At 42.9% G+C, this 22,149-nt stretch overlaps 1 protein-coding gene across 4 annotated transcripts in view; it reads right to left on the bottom strand.

The window, feature by feature from the left end:
- Positions 1-22,149, bottom strand: part of PKHD1 (PKHD1 ciliary IPT domain containing fibrocystin/polyductin) — a 238,029-nt gene that overhangs the window by 195,275 nt on the left and 20,605 nt on the right. For all 4 annotated transcript variants that reach the window (XM_068183212.1, XM_068183211.1, XM_068183209.1 and 1 more), the window contains exons 20-32: positions 21,833-21,963; positions 20,867-21,051; positions 20,195-20,333; positions 17,234-17,388; positions 16,520-16,704; positions 15,407-15,529; positions 13,781-13,886; positions 12,623-12,901; positions 9,249-9,379; positions 8,563-8,698; positions 5,134-5,329; positions 3,602-3,669; positions 11-1,624 (exon numbers count right to left, since the gene is read on the bottom strand). In XM_068183212.1, coding sequence (XP_068039313.1) covers positions 11-1,624; positions 3,602-3,669; positions 5,134-5,329; positions 8,563-8,698; positions 9,249-9,379; positions 12,623-12,901; positions 13,781-13,886; positions 15,407-15,529; positions 16,520-16,704; positions 17,234-17,388; positions 20,195-20,333; positions 20,867-21,051; positions 21,833-21,963 — 3,448 coding nt within the window. The remainder of the gene's footprint in view (positions 1-10; positions 1,625-3,601; positions 3,670-5,133; positions 5,330-8,562; positions 8,699-9,248; positions 9,380-12,622; positions 12,902-13,780; positions 13,887-15,406; positions 15,530-16,519; positions 16,705-17,233; positions 17,389-20,194; positions 20,334-20,866; positions 21,052-21,832; positions 21,964-22,149) is intronic.

The raw sequence follows: 22,149 nt of genomic DNA, 5'->3' as shown, positions 1-22,149 counted from the left end.
CATGACTTACCCCAGTTGTGATGTGCAGCTGTGACTGTCAGATGAGAAGTGAACATCAGGTTGGAGGAAGCCCATCCCCTGGGAATATCCAGGCCCAGCACAGGGTACTCGCCCACAGGGAGCAGAGGAGCTGTGCACTGCAACACGGAGCGGCTGATGGTGATGTTGCTGCAAGGAAAATCTCCAATAAACACCTGGATAATGTCCATCTCTGTGACCTGCGATACTGTCAAAGTTAAAAGGAGACCAGTGGAAACAAGTGAAAGGAAAGCTGGGGTAAATTCCTCACTGTAACTTATTGTTCCAAGGTAATAGGAGTGTCCATCTACTTTCAGACTCAGAGCCTTCGTGCCTTTCCCTGGAGGCACTGTGCACTGGATGAACACACAGGTGATGTTGAGAACAAAGCAAGGGTGATGGTCTATGAGGATTGAAGTCTTCCTCTTTCCCTTCAGAGCCAGCCCAGCTAAGCTGAGCAGGCCTCCCCCATTGGTGCTGAAATTCCGTGGGTAAAACTGGTACACCCAAGGCAGGATGGTGAGAAGGTTGGCTGTCCCTCTGAAACAAGCACAGCCACTTTTCCTGCTGGATATGGAAATGTTGTGCTCCCCTGGGGCCAGGCAGGCTGTCTGGCACTTGATGATGGTCTCATTCCAAAAAGTCACCTTGCAGGCAGAGCTGTTACCCACATGTACCATGGGGCTGTCACCCTGCCATGCCAGCCTCTGTCCTTTGATTGTCATGAGGGTGGATGTCCCATTGGTGTTCCAGGTCACCAGATGTACCAGGGGGGTCCAGTGCTCCTGAAGGTGGAGTGTACAGCCCCCAAGGCATGCACTGTGGACCCCATTGACAACCACGGTGACACTGAGAGCCCGAGATGCCTCAGCCAGCCACTGAGGGTGCAAAGAATGAGCCCCTGGAAGGACAACACAGTTGATGGAGTCATTATCAGACTTCTGGATCTCACAGGAGTAATTACTCTCCAGGCTGACTTGTATCAAATTCCTCCTGGATTTCAAAGCAATACCAGATATAGTGAGCAACATCCCACCACAGATTGATCCTTGTGATGGGAATATGGAGGTTATCTGTGGAGTTATTGTGAGGGCCTGCTGCCTTGCTGTCACTTGAGCATATCCCAGCTGCTTCTGGATGACCTGGATGGGGAAAGTCCCAGGTTCCAGGCTGTTCAATGGCAGGGAGCACTGATAAGACATTGCAGACTGGTTGCCCCATTGAAACTCAAGCTGACATTCAGTGTGTCCAAGCTTAGCTACAGATCCAGTGATGTTTATTCCCTGAATGGCCAAGAGCAGTCTGCTATCTGTGATTTCTGTTTCAACAGCAGTAACGAGGGGAGTCAAAGCTCTTTGGTAGTTAAAGGTGGTGGTCTTATTTGCAAAGAGATCTTGTTGAAATGACCCACTGCTGATGGCTACATTTACTCTGACAGAGATGTCATGTAAATCTTCATTAGACAAATTAACAGCTGGCGGGGTCAGGCACCAAACTGTCTCTTCTTCCAAGTGAGTAACTGTACAGGTTTGATTGTCCATTGACACAGAAATCAGGGCAGGATTTCGGCTAAAGCCCACCCCAGAGATTGTGAGCAGTGTTCCACCTAGGAGCAAAGCAAAATAAGGAGAAAGGTTTTATATGCAGAAGAGGAACTCATGACTATCTCTGAACCATCTCAAACCGTGATCTTTAAGGTCCCTTCCAACACAAATCTTTTATGATAAAGCTGATAAGCATGACAGGCTGAAGGAAAGAAATAAAATCCTTTTTTTTTTTTTTTTTTTGGACAAGACAGCTAGAGACAATAGCAGCCATATATCAGGATAAACCTACGTGGACAAGAGGCTAAGGTAACAAGTAGTCAGGGATCTTTGTGGCAGTAAATGACTGTAGAAAGCCATCACAGAAATGGAGAAAGCTACTGTGAAAGACCCCTGAGAGTAAACAGAGGCTGAACTCTTCATGGAATGGGACTGTCCCTACAGGAGGGTGGGGAGGTAGTTTGTTCCTGATGCCCACAGGGAAGAAGAATGCAATTGTGAATATTTTCAAACTCAGGCAGTGTCAGATTTCATAGAATCACCAAATGCTTTGGGTTGTAAGGGGCCTTAAAGACCCCCTCCTTCCAACCCCTGCCATGGGCAGGGACACCTCCCACTATCCCAGGTTGCTCCAAACCCCATCCAAGCTGGCCATGAATACTTCCAGGGATGGGGCAGCCACAGCTTCTCTGGGCCCCCTGTGCCAGGGCTGCATCACCCTCACAGGGAAGAGCCCACGCAAAGCTTTGTCTGTGTTCCTTTTGTTTGTAGTACTGGTACTCCCAGCATCTTGCCCTACTTCAACCTCTTTAACCATTAAGCCCATTCTCTTCCTTTTTCCATGATCTAGCTGAAAAAATAAGTTGGTTTACGATGAGGTTTCTTTTTAAGTGAGCCCAAATCCTTAACCCAGATACACACAAATGTTAGAGACAACAAAAGGTCACAGGTAAGGGGGAAGGGTCTGGTGCTTTTTGCAGCAAAGAGGTTTTAATTCAGCTTAAGCCATTCATAAAACCACAACCAAAGAGTTAATAAGTTCTTATTTAATTTTCAATTTACCCTGAAATATAAAAAGAAGGGTAAAACTTTTATTTTTTTTTTTTAGTATGGCTTAATCTTCAAAACTGATAGGATTTGCTCTCCAAGCTCTATCCACTCTCTCATCTTTCAAGGCTTGAGCACTTCACAAACTATTGAACTAATCACGTACCACAAAGCCTCTGAATTTTTGTGTCTTTAAATGTGTTGTGAGCCTGGGAGAGCAATCTGTGGAGGACCTGAGGTTGTAGCACAAGAATTTCTCTGTCTTCTATAAAAGCATTTCTAAGGGCTCATGTAAAATTCACTACAGGGATTCAACTCTCCTCCACCACCAGCCAAATGACAAAATAAATCAACCACCCCAAATCTGCTTTTTAAGGTTTAAAGTAAAACTTTTCTTTATAATTCAGCAATGTTCTGCTCAGAAACACACTTAAATTATTTCCAATGTCTAAAATCTTAGAACGGGATTAATAAATATTTCCCTTTTGATTAAAATTAACATTGAAAAAGGGCTTTTTTATTTTGTCTTTTCAACATAACAAAAATTAACATCCCTTTTGGGATCACTTCAAATTATTGTTTGCTTCAAACCACAATTGTACTCTGCTTTCCACCTAACTTTCACATGGAAAACCTTGAAAGATGGGGGCAAAATGACTGAAAGAAGCAGCACAGATGAGCCAGGTGTGGGTGTGCTTTGTTTTCCCAAAGGGAACATACAAGAATACATGAGCAAACACTTGGGGAAATCAAATTCAAAGCACAGGGAGCCCTGAGCCAGCCAACCAGATGGAGGGATGCTCACTACAATCCCATATTTCCAGACCGCTGCTGTCTGCCAGTTGATGCCTGCATAATAAAGGGTCACAGATTCAAAACCCCCTCATTTAAACGGATGTGAAATGGGATGCACTTTCCATTCCTGCAGGAAAACTGTGCCCTTGATCCCTTTAACCTCGATAAGTGGCTGCAGATGTACCAATGCTGTTTACCCAGAATGGAGCCACAGCACGGCTCAACGCTGAAGATCTCGGAGAGGTACTGGATTAATGGCTCAACCCTGCAAAACACAACCAGCACAGAAAGAATTTGGGGCAGTTAGGGCTATTCTTTTCTTTTTCTTTCCTGTTGCAGTGCTTTTCTTTTAAAAAAAGCAAAGCCAAGCAGAAAGCCAAGCACCCACCTGGCACATCCTCTTTGTTTGATGTCACAGTGACAAGATCACTCAAATTTTCCCATGTGGTTTAGAATCACAGAATGGTTTGGGTTGGAAGGGACCTTAAAGATCATCTCATTCCAAACCCCCCTGTCCCTGGGCAGGAACACATTTGAGCTACATCTATCACAAACACTCTCTTACCAATTGGCAACTCCTGGGCCAAATTTAGTCCAGCTGAATTGCCCATCAAAGGAAGCAAGAATAAGGATTGTTTTAGCAAGCAGACCCCACTGTAGCTATGCCCAATAGAAATGCATTGAAAAGGCATCACAGCTGCCCTCTCTCCTCACACCCTCCCACCAGAGAGTGGAGTAAATTTAACAAGAGGAAACCCAGACATGAGCTCCTGAAGCCCACCCAGATAAAGTTATAGCTCTATTTCTGTCCCATCTACATCTATTTTTCTTCATCGCTCTGCTTTCAAAAACATCCCCTTCCCTAAAAAGACATGTTAGAGAAGGGATCTTCCCAATCCTGCAATCCAGCCCACCAGAGCTCAGAGTCCTCTCCTGGGATGACCCATCTCCTTCCAATCTATCCCTGGAGATGAAGTGATGGTGATGCTAGCAGACTCCAGTACCAGGTGGGATGAATCCCTGTGTGCCATACCACCAACCACGATTTTTCTCCTTCTGAGGTTCATTAACATTACAAGCAGCTTAAGTTAGGTTTTGAGCAATAAAAACACCTAATTTCTCCCCAGTATTGTCATTTCAGGATCCCTCCTGGCAGCTGCCATGGCAGAGGAACAAAACTGTGTTGCTTTTGAATACATTCCTATATCCCAATTTCAGGTCAGCTTTCCCCCACATTTTAATTCATTTATATTACATTTGTCTAGGCATGAACTTGAAGTGTCACCTTAGGAAATGGAAATATCATCATTTAAAAATTCTCCAAACAAAGCATTTTTGTATTGTTCAAACTAGCTTTTGTTTTTCTGATGAAAAGTGTTTCTTTTCTTCTGCTGTTTTCCTACAGCAGGATTTATCTGCATTTGACCTGAATCTGTGAATACCTTTGATTGCCTGAATATGCATTTTTCATCAAATCAACTGTTTTTTCCTAAAATGTTTCTCTCTTGCCTCCTACTGATCCAAGGGAAGTTAATTGACTAGCATTAGCAGTTTGCTGACTCGGGCTCCACAGATAAATAAATGCCTTGATAATTATTCATAATTTCATACCACACTGCAGAATTCACCTTTAGGTACAGAATTTGTGAAAAACTCAAGCCTTCCTTTTCAGATTAACCCTAAAACACCTAATAGGATGGAGAATGAAGCTTCTAAGCAAAATACACACCTGTTTGAAGCGACAGCAATGCCATTGATGAGGACAGAAATATTATACCACCCTGCAGGCAGGGCTGGAAGTGTCACATTAACCCCACGCTCTGTCTGCGCCTGGATCTGTGGCCATGAGTCCCCAATTTGGACCCTGACATCTGTGCCCTGGTAGCTGGCAAACTGGGATATTCCAATGTGAAGCTCCTCACCTCCTGCAGAGAAAAGAAGGGAAATTTTTCTGTGTTTCTGGCAATGGTTATTTCAGCACACGTGACCATTGCCTGAGGAAGAGCGGAGTCCCGTCATGCCAGAATAGTCCAGCCCTGCCCATCAGCCCCAACCCTGCAGTGGTTCTGTGTCCTACTCAATCTCTCCTGCAGAAGGTCACCAGCTATCAGGGCTGTCTTGAGACATCAGCAGAGTGAACATGGTTATGACCACTCTCAGCAACACTCAGGATAGGATTCATGTCCCCCTTACCATAAATGTCTGCTCTATAAATACCTGAACCTGATAAAAACCAAATACAGGTTTTTTTTTAAAGCTCTGGAGCTGAGGGGTTCTGTGATTTTTTTTTAATACCTGATAAACTATATAGAGCCTGTTTTTCAGAATTATGGAGTCATGTTATAGTAATAGGAGCCTTCCACAGTAAAACAAATATTTCCTTGGGTACCTAAAGTCAGAAGTGATTGTCATGGTTTAACCCCAGATGTCATCTCAGCCCCATACATCTGATCACTCCTTCCCCTGCAGTGGGATGGGGGAGAAAACTGGAAGCATAAAAGGGAGAAAATTTGTGGGTGGAGATAAAAAACAGTTTAATAGGTAAAGCAAAAGTTATGTGTGCAAAGCAAAATGAGGACTTCATTCTCTGCTTCCCATGGGAAGGCATGTGTTCAGCAATCCCAGCAGGGCTCCATCACATGGAATGGTGACTTGGGAAGACAAAACACCATCACTGTCTCCCTCTTCCTTCCTTAGCTTTATAAACTGAACATGAGCAGCTTGGTCCAGGATAACCCCTTGGGCCTGTCAGGATCAGCTGTCCTGGCTGTGTCCCCTCCCAAATCCATGTCCACCCCCAGCTCATTCACTGGTGGGTGAGAAACAGAAAAGTCCCTGACTCTGTGTAAAACCTGCTCAGCAATAACAAAATATCCCTGTGTTATGCACACCATTTTCAGCATGAACTCAAAACACAGCCCCACACCACTCGCTACAAAAAAAAAATTCCAGGGAAAACCAGCTCTGCTCCAAAGCACCCTATTTTCAGTAATCATTACTCTCTCTCCTATTTAAGATGCTGTGTGTCAATCTGTGTTCAGATGAAGATACTTTCCTTTATTAGTGCACATTGCACTAACAGGAAAGGACAAAGCCAAGAGACAAGGGATTTTCATAACTTTAATTTTTTCTGAAATAACTTAAAATAAGGTGGTATCCATCAGTCCAAATAAAGCATTTTCACGGATAGCTCTATCAGTGGTCAGTGAAGAGAAAAGAGACTTTATGCCATGATTCATCCTATTGCAAGACACACAAAAGAGCTGTGGCAAATCCCACCACAGAAACACCTATTTATCTTCAGTGACTATGCAAAACATCTAAACATTGAGCACAGGGATGTGTTTAGGAGGTGAAGCTCATCCTCCTGTCTCCCCTGAAAGGATGAAGGAGGGAGGAAGAAGCAGGAGAGCCTATACAAAAGCTTCCCTCACCTACCTGCTCCTCTAAGCAGGTCTTGGAGCTGATATTTTTCAATTCTACATTCACAAAGACTCAAATAAAGTTTGAAAGCCTGAGAAGTTGAATATGTTAATAACATGAACTCTTTGGACTCTTGGTCAATTGTCAGCTTAATCCCAGATGCCTGGAAGGCATCAGTGCAATTTATTTATTCTTTTTATTATATAGAAGGAAAATTATATTAAAAGACGAAGCCGTGGAGGTTCTGAATAGGAGATTGAACTCAGCCCCACCACAGCTCATGAGACACTGTAACATTAAGGAATTCTTTGCACCTGAGCTGCCCGCGGCTACAAAAACCTCCCCTTGGTGCTGTGGTATCTGAATAATATTCAGATGATAAAGGACGTTTTCTCTTATTTATGCATTCTGGAGCAATAGAAAATGACAAGGGCATTTGGGGAAAAATGAACAGAAATGCTGGGAGTGCAAAAGGAATTTTGGCACTGGCAGTCACCTAACCCTGTACATCCCCAACAAGTCCAACCGAATTTGGGAGCTGTGGGTAACTTTAAGGTGTTCACTGGAAAGGTCGCAAAAATAGAGAAAAAAGTTAGATTATTATATTCTTGGAGGAATGGGAATGAGATAGGTAAGAAAACAGGAATATTTCTGTTTTCCTCCCATCTCCTTCCCCACTGTCTCAGATACCACATAACTGGTGTTGGTTTGCCATGCAGAAATGTGCTTTCATAAAAGGCTTGTTTTTAAGTGCACATCATTCATTATTTATGCTTTCTATTCCCTAAACACAGTCAAAGTCTTGTGGGAAAAAAATGAGGGAAATGTGGGGGAAAAAAACCCCAAAAATCCAAACAACCCCAAACAGAAACTTTGAAAAGACAGGAATGGCAAACACTCTGTGAGATCTAATTAGGATTTTGTCCCCATGAATTCTGTGAGGTCTATGTTCATATTCTAAAGTCACCACAAGGTCAAAAAGGAAGGGACAGTTTGGCTTGGAAATGGGAACTAAGAGAAAGAAATGTTGCCTATCCCCAGCTTTCAGTAACTCAAAATGCACATGATGCTTTATGGTCAGCGACTGGGGATCCTGGAGAAGGACACTCTCCAGAGCTCATTTCTCCTGTCATGGATGAATCTGTTACTAAGAAATACAGAATCATGGAATACTCTGAGTTGGAAGGGGCCCACAAGGATCAAAGTTCAACTCCCAACCCTATACAGGACAGTCCCACCCTGTACCTGATAGAGTTGTACAAACATTGTTTGAGCTCTGGCAGCCTTGGGGCTGTGACCATTCCCTGGGAAGATTTAGTGTCCAGTCAGCCTCTGGGTGAAAAACCATTTCCTCATACCCAGACTAAACCTTTCCTGACACAGCTTCATGCCATTCCATTGGTTCCCATCACTGCCTGAATGGATGGGATCATTTCAGAGCACAGTTAGAGAAACCTGACACAAAAGCAGGACTTTACTGAACCTGACATCCTGTGGACATCATCCACAGCATAGGGCAAGCAACTCTTTACCTCATATATGCTAGTGAAAAACCAACAAAAAACCAACCACAAATGACCAGGACTAGCAGGAAATACAGGAACTAAAATTTAAAAGAAAACAAACAAAAAGTGTCAGATCAAACTTTATAGATTTATAAATTCCCTCTGCCCCAACACCATCAGCACTAACAACCCTTCTCCAGAAGATGCCCAATACACATCTGCATTTTCACCTGCTATGCCACTTCTGTTCCTGCTCAGAGATACAAGTGCAGGGTTTAAGGAAGGATCATACTGGAATAAGTTGGTTACTGTTGTTGACTTGTACCCAAAAATCAGTGTCACATGGACAGAAGCATCCTCTGCCCCCTAGGAACAGAGAGAAAGAAAATGTCAGATATAAGAATGAACCAATTTAAAAAAAAAAAAGTTATTTCCTATGTTCCTGCATCTCCCATATAAAAGTCAGGCACATGGCACTGATGAAACTTTCACATACACCAGACTCTACTTAAATATATACAGTTACGTTGACTTTAAAGAGCATCTACGGAGATTTAGAAACCTTAAAACAGCCCCAGACTGTGCAGATTTAGATTTGCTATATCCATACTACATTAGATTTGCTATATCCATACTACATTAAACTAGTAAATAAAATCCCAAACTAACTATACAGTTTTTAATTTGCAACATTCTTATTAAATTAAGGAGTTTGCTTTTTTCACTGGTTTTCATAAATCTCCTATTAATCTATTTTCAACTAAGCTGGTCTAATCTGTAGAGTCCACATTAAACTGCCGCACAGACAAGACTTGGCTGAGGGGCTACTCTTTGCCTTTCCCTAGTGCAGCTCAGGCCAGGAACACATAGGAAGTCACATTGGATTCTGACTGCTCCCCAAAGTGTGGTTTCTTACCCAAGAAGGAACTTTACATTGAATTCTTGTTGAATTTCTGCCCTCCTCCAAAATTGGGCAAGGCTGGGATCCAAACAACACTGCATTTACCCCTTCCAGATTGGTCCCCCTGAGAGTCACACTCAGTCCTCCTAAAACAAACAATTATTCCATGATATTCAATGTGTGGGATATTTTAATAAACAAGAATTCTTTGTTTATAGATGAATACAAAAGTCTCTCAGCTGAGCTGATGATGATCCGTTCCACCTTGCTGTGCCTGGCTCCCTCTCTTGCACCAGAGATCCTTCTTGCCTTATTTGAATCATTTGAATTTGAATTATTTGAGTTCTCCTCCACAATACAGGACGACTGGAGATTTTTTCTCGGTTTATTTTTTAATGACATACTTATTTAAACCAGCAAGCCCTGGCCTGTGATCTCCCCCTTAGACAGATCCCCAGCCCAAGAATGAAATAAGGAAGGAAGGAAGAAGCACTAAGAATGGAAAATGAGCTTAACGCAGCAGGTGCTCTCACAGTTCAAACAGCTGCCAAGCTCCCTGCTGTCAGAAAAGCCTGTAGCATGTGTCTAGGAAACTTGGGATAGAAAGGGGACTTGGCAGGGCTGGAGACTCGGAGTTGTGAGGGAAGTCACGGAGGGATTCATTCCGTGGAGCGCTGAGCAAGCTCAGCTCTCCTCCGTGCCAGACTGAGCCTCTCCAATCCCACGTGGGATCACGCCCGACACAAGTCAAACTTGTGCTTGATCTTTCTTCAGCATCCAATTCTAAAGAAACAAGGTGCCCCTTTGCTTTTCCAAGTGATTAGAAGACTCAGGGATATTTCAAAGAGAAACAGGAAAGAGAACAGGAGTGGGCATTAATAGCAATTCTAAGCTGGAGTTTGTGCTTTGATGCGATTCAAAGAAACTTAAAAACAAAAAAAAAAAAAAGAAGTTTTGCTTGAATCTTAGAGGTTTTTCTCTAGGTCTCAGCACTGCAGAGTTTTAGGACTAGGGCTGAACAGACTGCTCAGACAGGCTAATTAATGCAGTGTTTATTTGTATTTATTAGCATGGCTATATTGTAAACCTACTGAGCTTTTATCACTCTTTTCACACATGATGTAAGCAATCCTCTATGTTAAAGTAATTATATATTAATGAAAAATTTCCTTGCACACTTTCCTGAAATTACCTATTCCTGCTAATTCTTTAAACCACCAGAGAATTATAGAAGTTTAGTCTTGATTTCCTGTGGCTGGCAGCAAATCCAGGCCAACAAGAGCAATCAGATACATTAACAGCAAGCTCCTGCTATTCACTGGAACGTGGGAGTATCTTTAGAAAGGCATTCCATGCTTCTAGAGATAGGTCATGGGGATCTCCCAGCGTGGCACCACTGAGACCAGGGATATTTTGACAATAGGGTGCTGAAGCAGCAAAGTAGAAGGTGCTTTGTTGCCTTCCCGTCCTGTAATATTAAATTTGCAGAGTCAGAGCAAGAAGTGAAAACTGAAGCCACTTGCAAACGCAAGAGTTGCCAGATAAGGAGCTTCAGATTTAGAGTTCAGAATCCATGAGTGTTGTGTAAAGACTGATGCTGTTAAGTTTTGATATCTACATTATATCTATATGCAGTGAAATACTGCCTGTGTGCACTTTACAATGAGATTGAAGAGAAGTATTTGAAATGGGAGAAATTAAAAACACAGATGGAAGCTGTAATTCTTTCCAATTATGAGCATTCCAGGCACATGTAATGTAAGATAGCATTACTCTTGCTTTCTTTTTAATGAGTGACAGATCACTGTAATTGGGAGGAGTGGATTTGCCAGCAAAGGAAAGGAGAAGCAAGGCCCAAGCACTAAAATTTGCCATTGCTGGATTGTTTTTAGAGTCGTTTGGAGGTGTTTGGGTTTTCTATGAATTAAAAGTGATTATTAAACTTAGTATGCCATGACCCTCTCATTAGGGGAAAAAATGGTAGTAAAAGAGTTAGACTAGTTTTATTCCCATGCAACCAAAAAAAAAAAAAAAAAAACCACAAAAAACCCCAAACAATCCAAAAAAATCAACAGCACAAAAAATAATGCAAAAAAAAACCCTCCTTCCCCTGCAAAAAACCCCAAACAAACAAACAAAAAACCCACAAAAACAAACAAAGAAACAAAAAATCCCCAAAACCAAAAGGTGGCCATAACTTCTAGCTTAGGAATCCTGTGTTATTCCAAGTCCATTCCATGCTCATCCATGGAGAGGTTTCCAGGCTAGCATTCCTTTCCTCTGGCTGCTCCAAAGTGGCCAAGCATGGCACAGTCAGATCTCCAAGCCACGTGTCTGAGCTGCACTGAGGGCAGTATTGCTCTCAGTGGTGATTGCTACCATGACCTCAGAAATAAAATGAAGAGATTTACAGAGAAATGAATGGGTAACTTCACTGTCAGAGTAGACCTGGTTCGCGCTGTTTCTGCTGCATTCCTTGCTGCTTGAAAACGAAGGATAATCTGGGACTGACCTTCACTGCACAGCCCAGGTGGATCAAGAGGGTTTGCCACATTTCTCATTGGGTTGAGAAGACTCTTTCCTCTCAAAAAAAGAAAAATTCTTTGAAGCTCTTATCTTCAGGTATGGAATTTATCACTCTTTATTTCCTCTTCTGTTTCAAGGAGAGGAGGTATAATGGGAAGGGAAGGAAATTCAGTTTAGCTTTAGCTTCTCTAAGTTTCTTAGCTTGGTACCTAAACACAGGTGAGTTTTCCATTTTATTCCTCAGAACATGAATTTGCTGCAATGAGGCTGGGGTTAACCAGAGTTCAGCCATTTCATAATCACAGAATCACAAGATCATTTAGTTTTGAAAAACCCTCTAAGATCAATAAGTCCAGCCAGTATCCCAGCACTGCCAAGCCCACCACTAACCCATGTCCCCAGGTGCCAAGTCTACACATCTCTCAAATCCCTCTAGGGATGGTGACTCCACCAATGCCCTGAGCAACCTGTTCCAGGGATTGGCAACCATTCCAGTGAAGAAATTTTCCCTAATACCCACTCTAATTAGGCCAGATTAATTCAAATGTTACAAAGCTACGTGTCAAATGGATATGGGAGGATGAGTATGAAACACTAATGATTTGCTGAAATGAATATATGTGCACTGGAAAATATAATTCCCAAACAAAACTACTCAGGAAACTGGTTGCCTGCCCAAAGAGCTGAAGAGATCCTGTCAGTCTTTAGGTTATTTTTGATTGTGCTTTGGGGCACACACAGTGTGTCCAGCCATAAAATTACGTCTTCGTCAGGTGAAAATCTTGGCAGTGAAAGTACAGAACCAAAACATGCCATGACAAGGAAGAAGCAGGAAGCAGCTCCCTTGGAGGGTTCACACCTACCAATCTCTGAAGTCGAAGGAGGTTCAACAGCTCCCAGTGTTGGCTGGACTGTGAGGAAGATCCCTTGTCCTGTGGTGCCACCAAGAGCAAAGCCATGAGGTGTCACCAGCAGTGTCACCGGGTAGATCCCGACCGGCAGCCTCGGCACCTGGCAAACCACTTGGGTTTGATTCAGAGATGTGACGTGGCAGCTCCTCCTGCCCACCTCCACCTGCAGGGCCAGCTGCTCCTCACCAAAGCCAGCTCCCCTGAGAACTACTGTGGCCTGGGACCCTTCACCTGAAGGAATAGAATCATCAAGGTGACTCACAAATTTTGACCTAGCAATGCCCAGAATTTAAATTCAGCCAACAGTGAAAAGTTTCTAACAGCTTCAACAGGATATCCTAAAAACTACACCACTGGTGATATCTCACTGTTCCACATAACAGCAATTCCTGCCTGTCCCTGTCCAGCTCTTACATTTTTCCATAATTTTGTATTAAAAATAACTTGAGCCAAGAGCTGTTTTTTGCTTTAGGCATCAAACCTGGCATTGTTTCTCTCCCCTTTATGCCTCTACCATAGAGTCACAGAGTAGTTAAGGTTGGAAAAGACCTCTAAGATCACCTCTGTGTTCACCACCCAAACTGTGTCTCTAAATGCCACATCTACAAGCCCTGTGAACCCTTCCAGGGATGGTGACTCCACCCTGCCCTGAGCAGCCTGTTCCAGAGCCTGACAACCCATTAGATGAGGAAATTTTTGCTGATAACTATTCTAAACTTCTCCTGATGCACGTTAAGGCCATTTCCTCTCATCCTATTTCTTCATCCCTGGAAGAAGAGACCAAGCCCGACCTGTCTGCACCCTCCAATCAAGGAGTTGTGGATAGTGAGAGAGTCACCCTGAACCTCCTTTTCTCCAGGCTGAGCCTCCCCAGTTTCTCCTCCTCACAGCTGTGCTCCAGACCCTTCCCAGCTCCACTGCCCTTCTCAGGTCAAAGTTGTGCACTCACCATATCTGGAACTGGGGCTGATCAGAAGTGACCCATAAAAGTGCAACTTCAATAAAATCAAAAATTTACAAAAGTATACAGATATCCATGAAATCACCAGCGCCTGGCAGATCTTTCTCACAGAATTTTTGCCATTGTGCTCAGACACCAGGCCCCATTACCTGATGAATACTCCACATCTCTGACTATGGGTGTCAATTCCCGGCTGAACTGGAAAGAACACGAGCCAGAACAGTTTGCAAGGACATCATTCACCATCACCACCACCTGGAGGCAGACCAGAGAGTTACCTTAAAGTTGGTAAGGAAACAGAGGTGTTTTCTACAGCCATAACTGACTGATAGATGCTGGCACCCACTCTGAGCTAGTGAGAGCACTCAGTGTTAGAACAGAGTACAAACAGAGAGCTCTTCACTCTGCTGCAGTCCCACTGCAAATTTAATTGCAAATTTAAATAGCAGATTGATAGGGCTCATCCAAGGCACAGCTTTGGATGATGCATCTCCAACCCATCTCCCACCATCTTGGGACCCACACCTCCTCAAACTCCTGCTCTTCCAGTCACCCACTGAAGACTCTTCTTGCCTTTCCCCAGTTCTTCCCACTTTGCCTTGGGAATAAATTTATTATGTTTAAAGCGCCCTGGAAGACTAATTAAAACGAAACCCACAATGTGTCTTCTCAACATGCAGCCCTCATTTTTTTTTCCCCTTGTTGCTCAAGCTGAAGGAAAAAAACTGGGCTGTGACCTTGATTATCTAAAAGAGATATCAAGAAATATCTCTCCTGAGATCTTGATCGTTTTGAAGAGTCAACTGGCAAAGGATAGGGCATAAAAGAGCCCCTCTTCATCCCTCTCCAGGTGTCAAGGGTGTGCCTGCAAAAAGCAAAGCATCTGTCCCAAAGAAATGCAAGGAGCACAGAGCTTCAAAGCAGAGACACAATAATTAGGGGGACACTTTTACACTGCCAGAATAAAGCTTCACAAACTACCAGAAAATCTGCTTGTTGCTGCTGGTGTTGTCTCACTTGGGCTGTTTGAGGGTTTGTGCAGCACAGATGGAAAAGATGCTATAGGTGGCTGAGTCACTGGAAGAAGATAAATTCTCATGGCTGGGAAACAGGCTCATGAAAAAGGCAGGGTGACTTGGCCCCAGATGTTGCACAGCTGGGCTTGTAACCCATCCAGCATCACCCTGTTATGGCCACAGTGCCTGTGAGTCTGCTGGAAGCAAAGCCAGAAGTAGCCACTGTTCTGCAACATCTGAGAGCAGAGCTGGAAACACATTTGTCCATCCAGCAGACTGGAATGATCCCTCCTTCAGCCTGAAGCTCCCCTGTCTCTCTCTTCCCTCTTGAGGAATTGAGAACCAGAGAGGTTCAGGATTTGCCAAACTCACAGAGGAGTATCCCAGCCACCAACTCTACTTTTCCCGTCAGTGTCACAGAGTGTTGCAGGTGAATTGTGTAATTCCCAGTTTGGTGTCCAGCACCACAGGACCCACCAAGGGTGGGAGTTCAGAGATTTTTATCCCATGGTCACTGCTTCCAAAAAATTATATATTGTCTTCCATCACCCATGATCATCATTCTCCCTACCTGCAACAGCTTTTGGAGGAAAGTCCTGCTCCGCATATCAGGCAGCAGAATATGAGAAATTTATGGCAAAGAACATCAGATTCCTGAAAGGATTTATTGGCAGAACAAGGTACCCAAATACCTGTGAGATTCCTGGAGCTAGACAACCCTGCTGAATCAGTGACAAGTGTGAGAGCACATAAACTCACCTGTGTTTGGTTATGGAGGGTGGCAAGCATGTCCCCAAATATTGGTCCAATAAACACACCCCCATCATAAACCACACGAGTAGAAACAGTCGGCTTCAGGCCAGTGAGGTTTTCAGCAGAGACCTGGCAAAGATCAAGGAATTCAAGTTTCTCATCCTTTTCTGTCCTGTGATGTTAAATTAAAACAGAATCTTTACAAGCAATAACTCCTGGAAACTTCTCACCCTTCTTCCATGAATCATATCTGCACCTCTAAATCTTCATTACTCAAGGTTTCTCTATACCTCCCTGTTCCCACCTTCACCTTGCAGTCAAAGAGACAACAAAGAAGTTCAGGAGTCAGGTTGGTAAATAAACTTCTAATACCCAATAATAATTTGGATTTAGGCATGGAAAGATCTTCTCAAAGACATTACTTTAGGTGAAACAAGGGCCTGTGCAAGAGCTGAAGATGCAGCTCAAACTTTTTTCACCCTCCAGGCCAACATCTTGAGCACTGGAATTTGTTGAAAATAACATCACACTTTTAGAGGCTGAATATCCAAAGAAATAGTATTTCCTTTTGAGGTAGGAAGCATCTCAGTTTGAGTCCTTACTCAAAAAGACCCTTCTGCTTAAAGCAAAACTAGCAGGACAAATCTTGGGATGGGAGAGTGTAAAGTGGACCTTCACCTGAGACTTATGAGAACCAGATACATAACCAGACAAAGCAGTTCTCAGAAAAATACCTTATTGGCAAATAAATGATGTCATAAATCTGTGATGAGCTCCAGTTACTGTACTAAAACTTTAATGTAGATATAATTAATAAAGACTTCATTTCAGTATACCAGCCCCTTTGCTGTGCAAAAATTACACTCAAATCTCCTGGTTCTGAATCACAGTCTCAATATAATTTCTTCTCCTACAACTGTTTTTGTTGTAGGAGAACAGTTTTGTTTTTGTTTTTTAATAATCTAATCTGGAATTTGCTAAAGGTGCTGCTTCAAATAGGAAGATTGCCTAAACTTCCACAGTGTTTTCATAAAAACAGCCATTGTGAGAGTGAATCAGCCAAGACCAAAGACATCAAATGGGGATCAGAGTGGGGATTAGTAAAAGAAATTACTGTACACTGATAACATTGGGCAAGTCCCCAGCTGTTTTTTTCCAAGTCAGTGTCCAGACACTTTCATAGCACGAGCCGGAGTCTCTGGTCACAGTGAAGTCACTGGTGTTGAAGAAGGGAGCTGTAAAATTGTCCACATTATCCTGCAAAAGTCTGCGGAGCTGGTGGGCAGAGATGTGCACTGAAACATCTGGAAAAGACATCGGGGAGCAGTGGATATCTCCATTTCCAGGAGACCACATCTGCCTGCTTCTAGGAGAGGAAGGGGTTTCATTATTGGTGCAAGGCTGTCATGGTTCAAACCTCTGCAGCTGCCAAAAGAGTGACCCTATTTTATTGAACCCTAAACACCAAAAAATCATAGAATTATGGAATAAAATTATAGAAGGATTTGGGCTGGAAAGGACTTTAAAGGCCATCTAATCCCAGCAATGAACCGTAGACCAGGTTGCTCAAAGCCCCATCCAACCTGACCTCAAATGTTTCCAGGGATGGGTCATCCACCACCTCTCTGGGCAACCTCTGCCACTGTTTTCCCAAACTCATTATAAAAAATTTCTTCCTTGTGTCTAATCTGAAGATCATCCACACTATTTAAGAACAATTAACCTCACCTTGAGCACACCCAGGGATGGGGCAGCCAAAACTTCTCTGGCAATTAATTCTTCCCTTGGTTTCCTGCTCAGGAAATCCGGCTCCTGACCTGCATCTTCCCTTACCTGGTATCACTGTGTTGGCCAAGTGGATTTGGAAGGTTCCTCCGAGAGGTGGGGATGACTTCTGCAGCCTCTGGATGGTGAGGCTGACTCTCACATCCTCCGTGGACACGTACAGGTGTCCATATTCCTTAGAGCCCTCACCAAGCACTGCACCTCTGTGGGACAGAGAGGGGGTCACAGGAAGGCATCAGCAGTGGAGACTCTCACTGCTGACACCCCCAAGTCAACCAACAGCTCAGGGACACCTGTGGGAACAAATCTCCTGAAGGATTTAAGGGGAAGATGCCCAGACCTCAAACAAAACTGGATATTCCCAACTTTCTAACTTGTTATCACTCTCTACGACTCCCTGAAAGGTGGTTGTGGTCAGGTGGGGATGGTCTCTTTCTCCAGGCAGCAACTGAGAGAACCAGAGGATACAGTCTGAAGCTGCACCAAGGGAAATATAGGTTGGATATTAGAAAAAAGATTTTTTAAGGAAAGGGTGATAAAGTACTGCAATCATCTGCCCAGGAAGGTGGTGGAGTCACCATCCTGGATGTGTTTAAAAAAGATTGGATGTGGCACTTGGTGCCATGGTTTAGTTGAGGTGTTGGAGCTGGGCTGGACTCATTAATCTTAAAGGTCTCCTCCAGCCCAGTGATTCTGTGAATTATGCACGCAATGCACACAGCAGAAAATTATGGAAAACGACCTTTTAAAATTTATGATAGAAGAAATAATCTATACACCATCAAGCACCAGGGAGTGCTACCCCAATACAGGTGTTTGTAAAGAACCAGCGCAGTGCAGCCTGGACAGCATCTGCAACAGAAAAGCAAAAAATATTTCCTGCTTCACACTGTAATCTCCTTGAGCCTGTGAAAAGCTCAAGTCCCCTGAATTACAGTGAGATTTCATATTGTACAATCATTTAGGTTGGAAAAGACCCCTAAGATGGAGCCCAATCCTTAACCCAGCATTACCGGGTCCCTCATTAAACCATGCCCCCAGACACCACATCTGTATTGGAGTCATTCAAGTTCACCCAAAGCCCAGTTTCTAAAAGTTAAAACGCTGTTCTCCTTCACCACTAAAATTCTCGTGTTTCAGAGGAAAATGAGGCTCTCTGTGGTACAACGATGCCACCGTGTGTTAAGTGTCTGGATAACAAGCAGCTTCTGCAGAGCAAATTTCCACGAAACAAAACCAAAAGGATCACTGAGACCTTTGTACAGCTGGTACAACATTTTAGCCAATATTCCTGTTCTGACAGGGGTAGGAGTTGTATTGGATGAAATCACAGCCCGTGTTCAGTGAAGAGAAAGGGCCAGGTTTATTTTGAAGATGTCCAAAGACAGCGCTTAGCTCGTCCACTTTTAAAGCTTGTGCTGATTCTTGTTTTGCTCTGATATCTTCCTTGTGAGGTGGAAAAGTCTAAAAGTCTACCTGTGCTTAGCACCTTTTTTTAGCCTGGTGAGAGGTACTGTGATCAAACTACTTCTTAGTTGTTTTTTTTTTTTTTTTTTAATTAGCTAAACAGGTGTAGCTTCTTAAATCATCCTCTTCTAGGCATTTTCCTCAGCTCCATATTGATGCTTATGACATCTTCCCCCATTTTTTTTCTAAATTTATTTGAAAAACACAGCTATCAGTGTTATTTGCAGCATTCCAATGTCAGTCTTCAGGCTCCACACAGGAGTAAAAATTTTCTCACTTCCTATAAGTTACACCTCTGGTTATGCATATCAACCACCACAAACATCCCCCTGTATTTTCATTCCTGCCCTTATCCTTGGTGGTTTATGTTAAGATACTACATTTTACTCAGCTGGATACAAGCCAACTTTTACAGGACTTATTTTCTGCCAGTACAAACCTTTAATGTTACAGTTTATTTTCAAATAAACCAAGAATATTGATATTTTGGCAATTCCTTATTGACTGCTGTCACAAAAAATAAATATAAGTTCAAGGAAAAAAAAAAAGTATTTTTGTGACTGTTGTGAAAATTCCCATTGAAAAGTTTCATCCATCTTTATTGCTATAGATCTGATCTAGTTATAGCCCATGGCTCCAATTCCTGTCATTGTTGGGAGGAACAGAAACCTCATCTCAGCAAACAAGGACACTCAAGGTGGACTTCCAGTGCCTAATGTGGGAACTGGTGTCATTAACAGTGTTTTGGAGACACCTTTGGATGATCTTCATCCACTGTTCCAGAAGGGTTTAGATTTCCTTCCAATCCCACATCACACCTTGATGATCCACAGATATCTGACTGACCTAGATTGCAAGGCAAGATGTATTTTATTTTCCATCTGTTGGAGGTGTGGCAGTTATCTTCTGTTAATTGGGCAGTTTTCTTTATCTCTTCCACAAAGCAATCCTCCCTCCAGGGAGACGTCTGCTGTTAATGGCCTATTGAATGTCACTGCATGACTGATAAAAGTTACAGCATCCCATTGTGAGATGCTCTGCCCAGAGGGAGGAGCCAAGCATTCCTAACTGGATATGATCTGAGTTTTTTGGGACACTAGACTCAGCCTTTCCACTGGGTTCCCAGAGGAACAGATGGGTCTTTCCACTGGACCTTCATAGGAAGACTACACCCTTCTACAGGATCACTGCCCTGACCAAACCATATCTGCCACTCCAGTAGGACTGCAGCCATTCCAATTTAGACTGCTACCAACACCCTGACCAAAAGAGTGTCAGGTTGTATTGTGACTCTGTCCATGGCTTTTCTTTTGAATTGTTGCATGTATTTTTTTTCCTTTTCCTAATAAATTGTATTTCTGACTTAGAGTCTCTCACTGGTTTTGCTTTCAAACCAAAGCATTGACACCCCGAGTTATGTCAAACTTCTTACGAACCTCTTGTTTTCAGCAGCTGAACCCAGCTGACAGCTAGCTCCAGACACACTGGGGGAACTCTAAGAGGTGTTACAGGGTATTGAGATGAGCTGCTCGCTGTCCCTACCTTGGAGAGAGAAGGGGCAGACTGGCACCACAGCCAGACACCTCCCAGGACACATTGTAGGTGGGAGGAGACCCCACCACAGATACTGCTTCAATGATCCTCCCCCCTGGCCAGGGGGGTTTGGGGTCTCTCTGAGAAACTGAAAGAAAAAACATAAACATTCATTAGAGAAAGAAGAGCAGAGGTGACTATGCCCAGGGTATTGTCATTTCATAGCTGGAAACAGCTGCTTGGTTTGTTTTTGTTTGGTTGGTTTTTTTTTTGTTTGTTTGCTTTTTTTTTTTTTTTTTTTTTTTTAGTTATATTTCACAGAACCGTTAAGGTTGGAAAAGGACTCTAAGTTCACTGAGTCTAACTATTCTGCAGCACTGCCCAGTCCACCACTAACCCATGTCCCTAAGTGCCACATCTACACATTTTTGAACTTTTCCAGGGATGGTGATTTCACCACAGCCTGTTCCATTTGTAGTACCACATTTTCAAATAAACCAAGAATATAGATATTTTGGCAATTCCTTCTCGACTGCTGTCACAAAAAAAAATATAAGTTAAAAAAAATTGTGTCTGTTGTGAAATTTCCCTTTGAAAAAGTTTCATCCATCTTTATTGCTATAGATTTAACAGAATATCCTGGGGGGAGAAAAAAAAGAAAAAAAAAAGAGATGCCTTTACCAATCACAGATCTGTCAGCAATGATGAGATCATCGAAATAAAATGATCCACGTGTTTCTTTTTGCAGCACAGGGCTCTGCAAGTCTATCTGATGCACAAATACTGGGGAATTGGCTGGGAGGTCCTGGAGAAGTACAGAGATATTCACACACCTCTTCCAGAGGTTGGTGCAGGTAAATGTCCAGCTGGAAGACACCAAGGTTGGGACAATAAACAAATTTGAGGTGATTGTGAAGATTCCAGGTAATATCAGGCATTGTTTTTGTTACTACTGGTATTTAGCACAAGCCACATGCACAGTGGTTTGTGATTACTCACCATGTCCTTGTTGGGTTCCCCAGAGTGAGAAATGAGGATTTAGGTCTTTGCTTATGTTTTCCCCTCTGAATCACTAGAGTGGGATATGGGAATGATTACACCTGCTTTATTTTTGGCAAAATACCACAACAGCATCAGTGACCTCAACTGGGGTCAATCCAGAATTCAAACCCTCAGCTCACTTCATTTTTTTACACTCCTGATTTTTTTTAAGTCTGCCTACCCTAAGCTTTATGTCTGCTACCAAATGTTTTCTACTCACTGAATTTTAAGTGAATAAAGAAAATCAAAAGCTACACCAGTTTTCAAAGCTTTCAAAGGGTGGACAAAAATAAACAAGCAATTCTCTCTCTTACTGCAGAAAATCGACTGGGAAAGAAACTGGGGAATTTATGTTCTCAAAAACCTTCAAGTACCCCTGTGTGTCACTGAGGTGAGATAGTGCATGTAGCAAGAAACATGGAAATGTACTCATTAAATCCTCCAAAAAGCATGGAAACACATTCCAGCAATGCCTCTGTAGGGATAGAGCTTTTGTCACATTACTTACAAATTGCTCCTATATAAATAAGAACTTCCCTCAGTTTTCCTACTGCACCTTCTTACTATGGAAAATGCGATCTCTGATAACTGTAATTGTCTGGATACCTTTTAGAGTCAGTTTCATTGAAGTCCCACTGGCAGGTGAGGTTTCTCCTCACTGGACATGAAGAGACATTGGTGTAGGACACGGAGAGATGAAGAATGTTGCTCATATGTCCTTTATGTGCAAAACACACCTGCAAAAATGTGGGAAAGATTTTCACAAATCAAAACACAGGTAATTTATATATAATGTATATGGAAGATAAAGGAGGAGATTCTATTTCAGTTCTGGTTTAACACTGGGTTGTTTGGCCTGGAGAAGAAAAGACTCTGGGGAGACCTTAAAGCCCCTTCCAGTGCCTAAAGGGGCTCCAAGAGAG

The sequence above is a fragment of the Anomalospiza imberbis genome, chromosome 3 (genome assembly GCF_031753505.1).
Source record: "Anomalospiza imberbis isolate Cuckoo-Finch-1a 21T00152 chromosome 3, ASM3175350v1, whole genome shotgun sequence".
NCBI lineage: Eukaryota > Metazoa > Chordata > Aves > Passeriformes > Viduidae > Anomalospiza > Anomalospiza imberbis.
The sequence above is the reverse complement of the archived record's forward strand: the minus strand, read 5'-3'. Positions and strand labels throughout refer to the sequence as shown.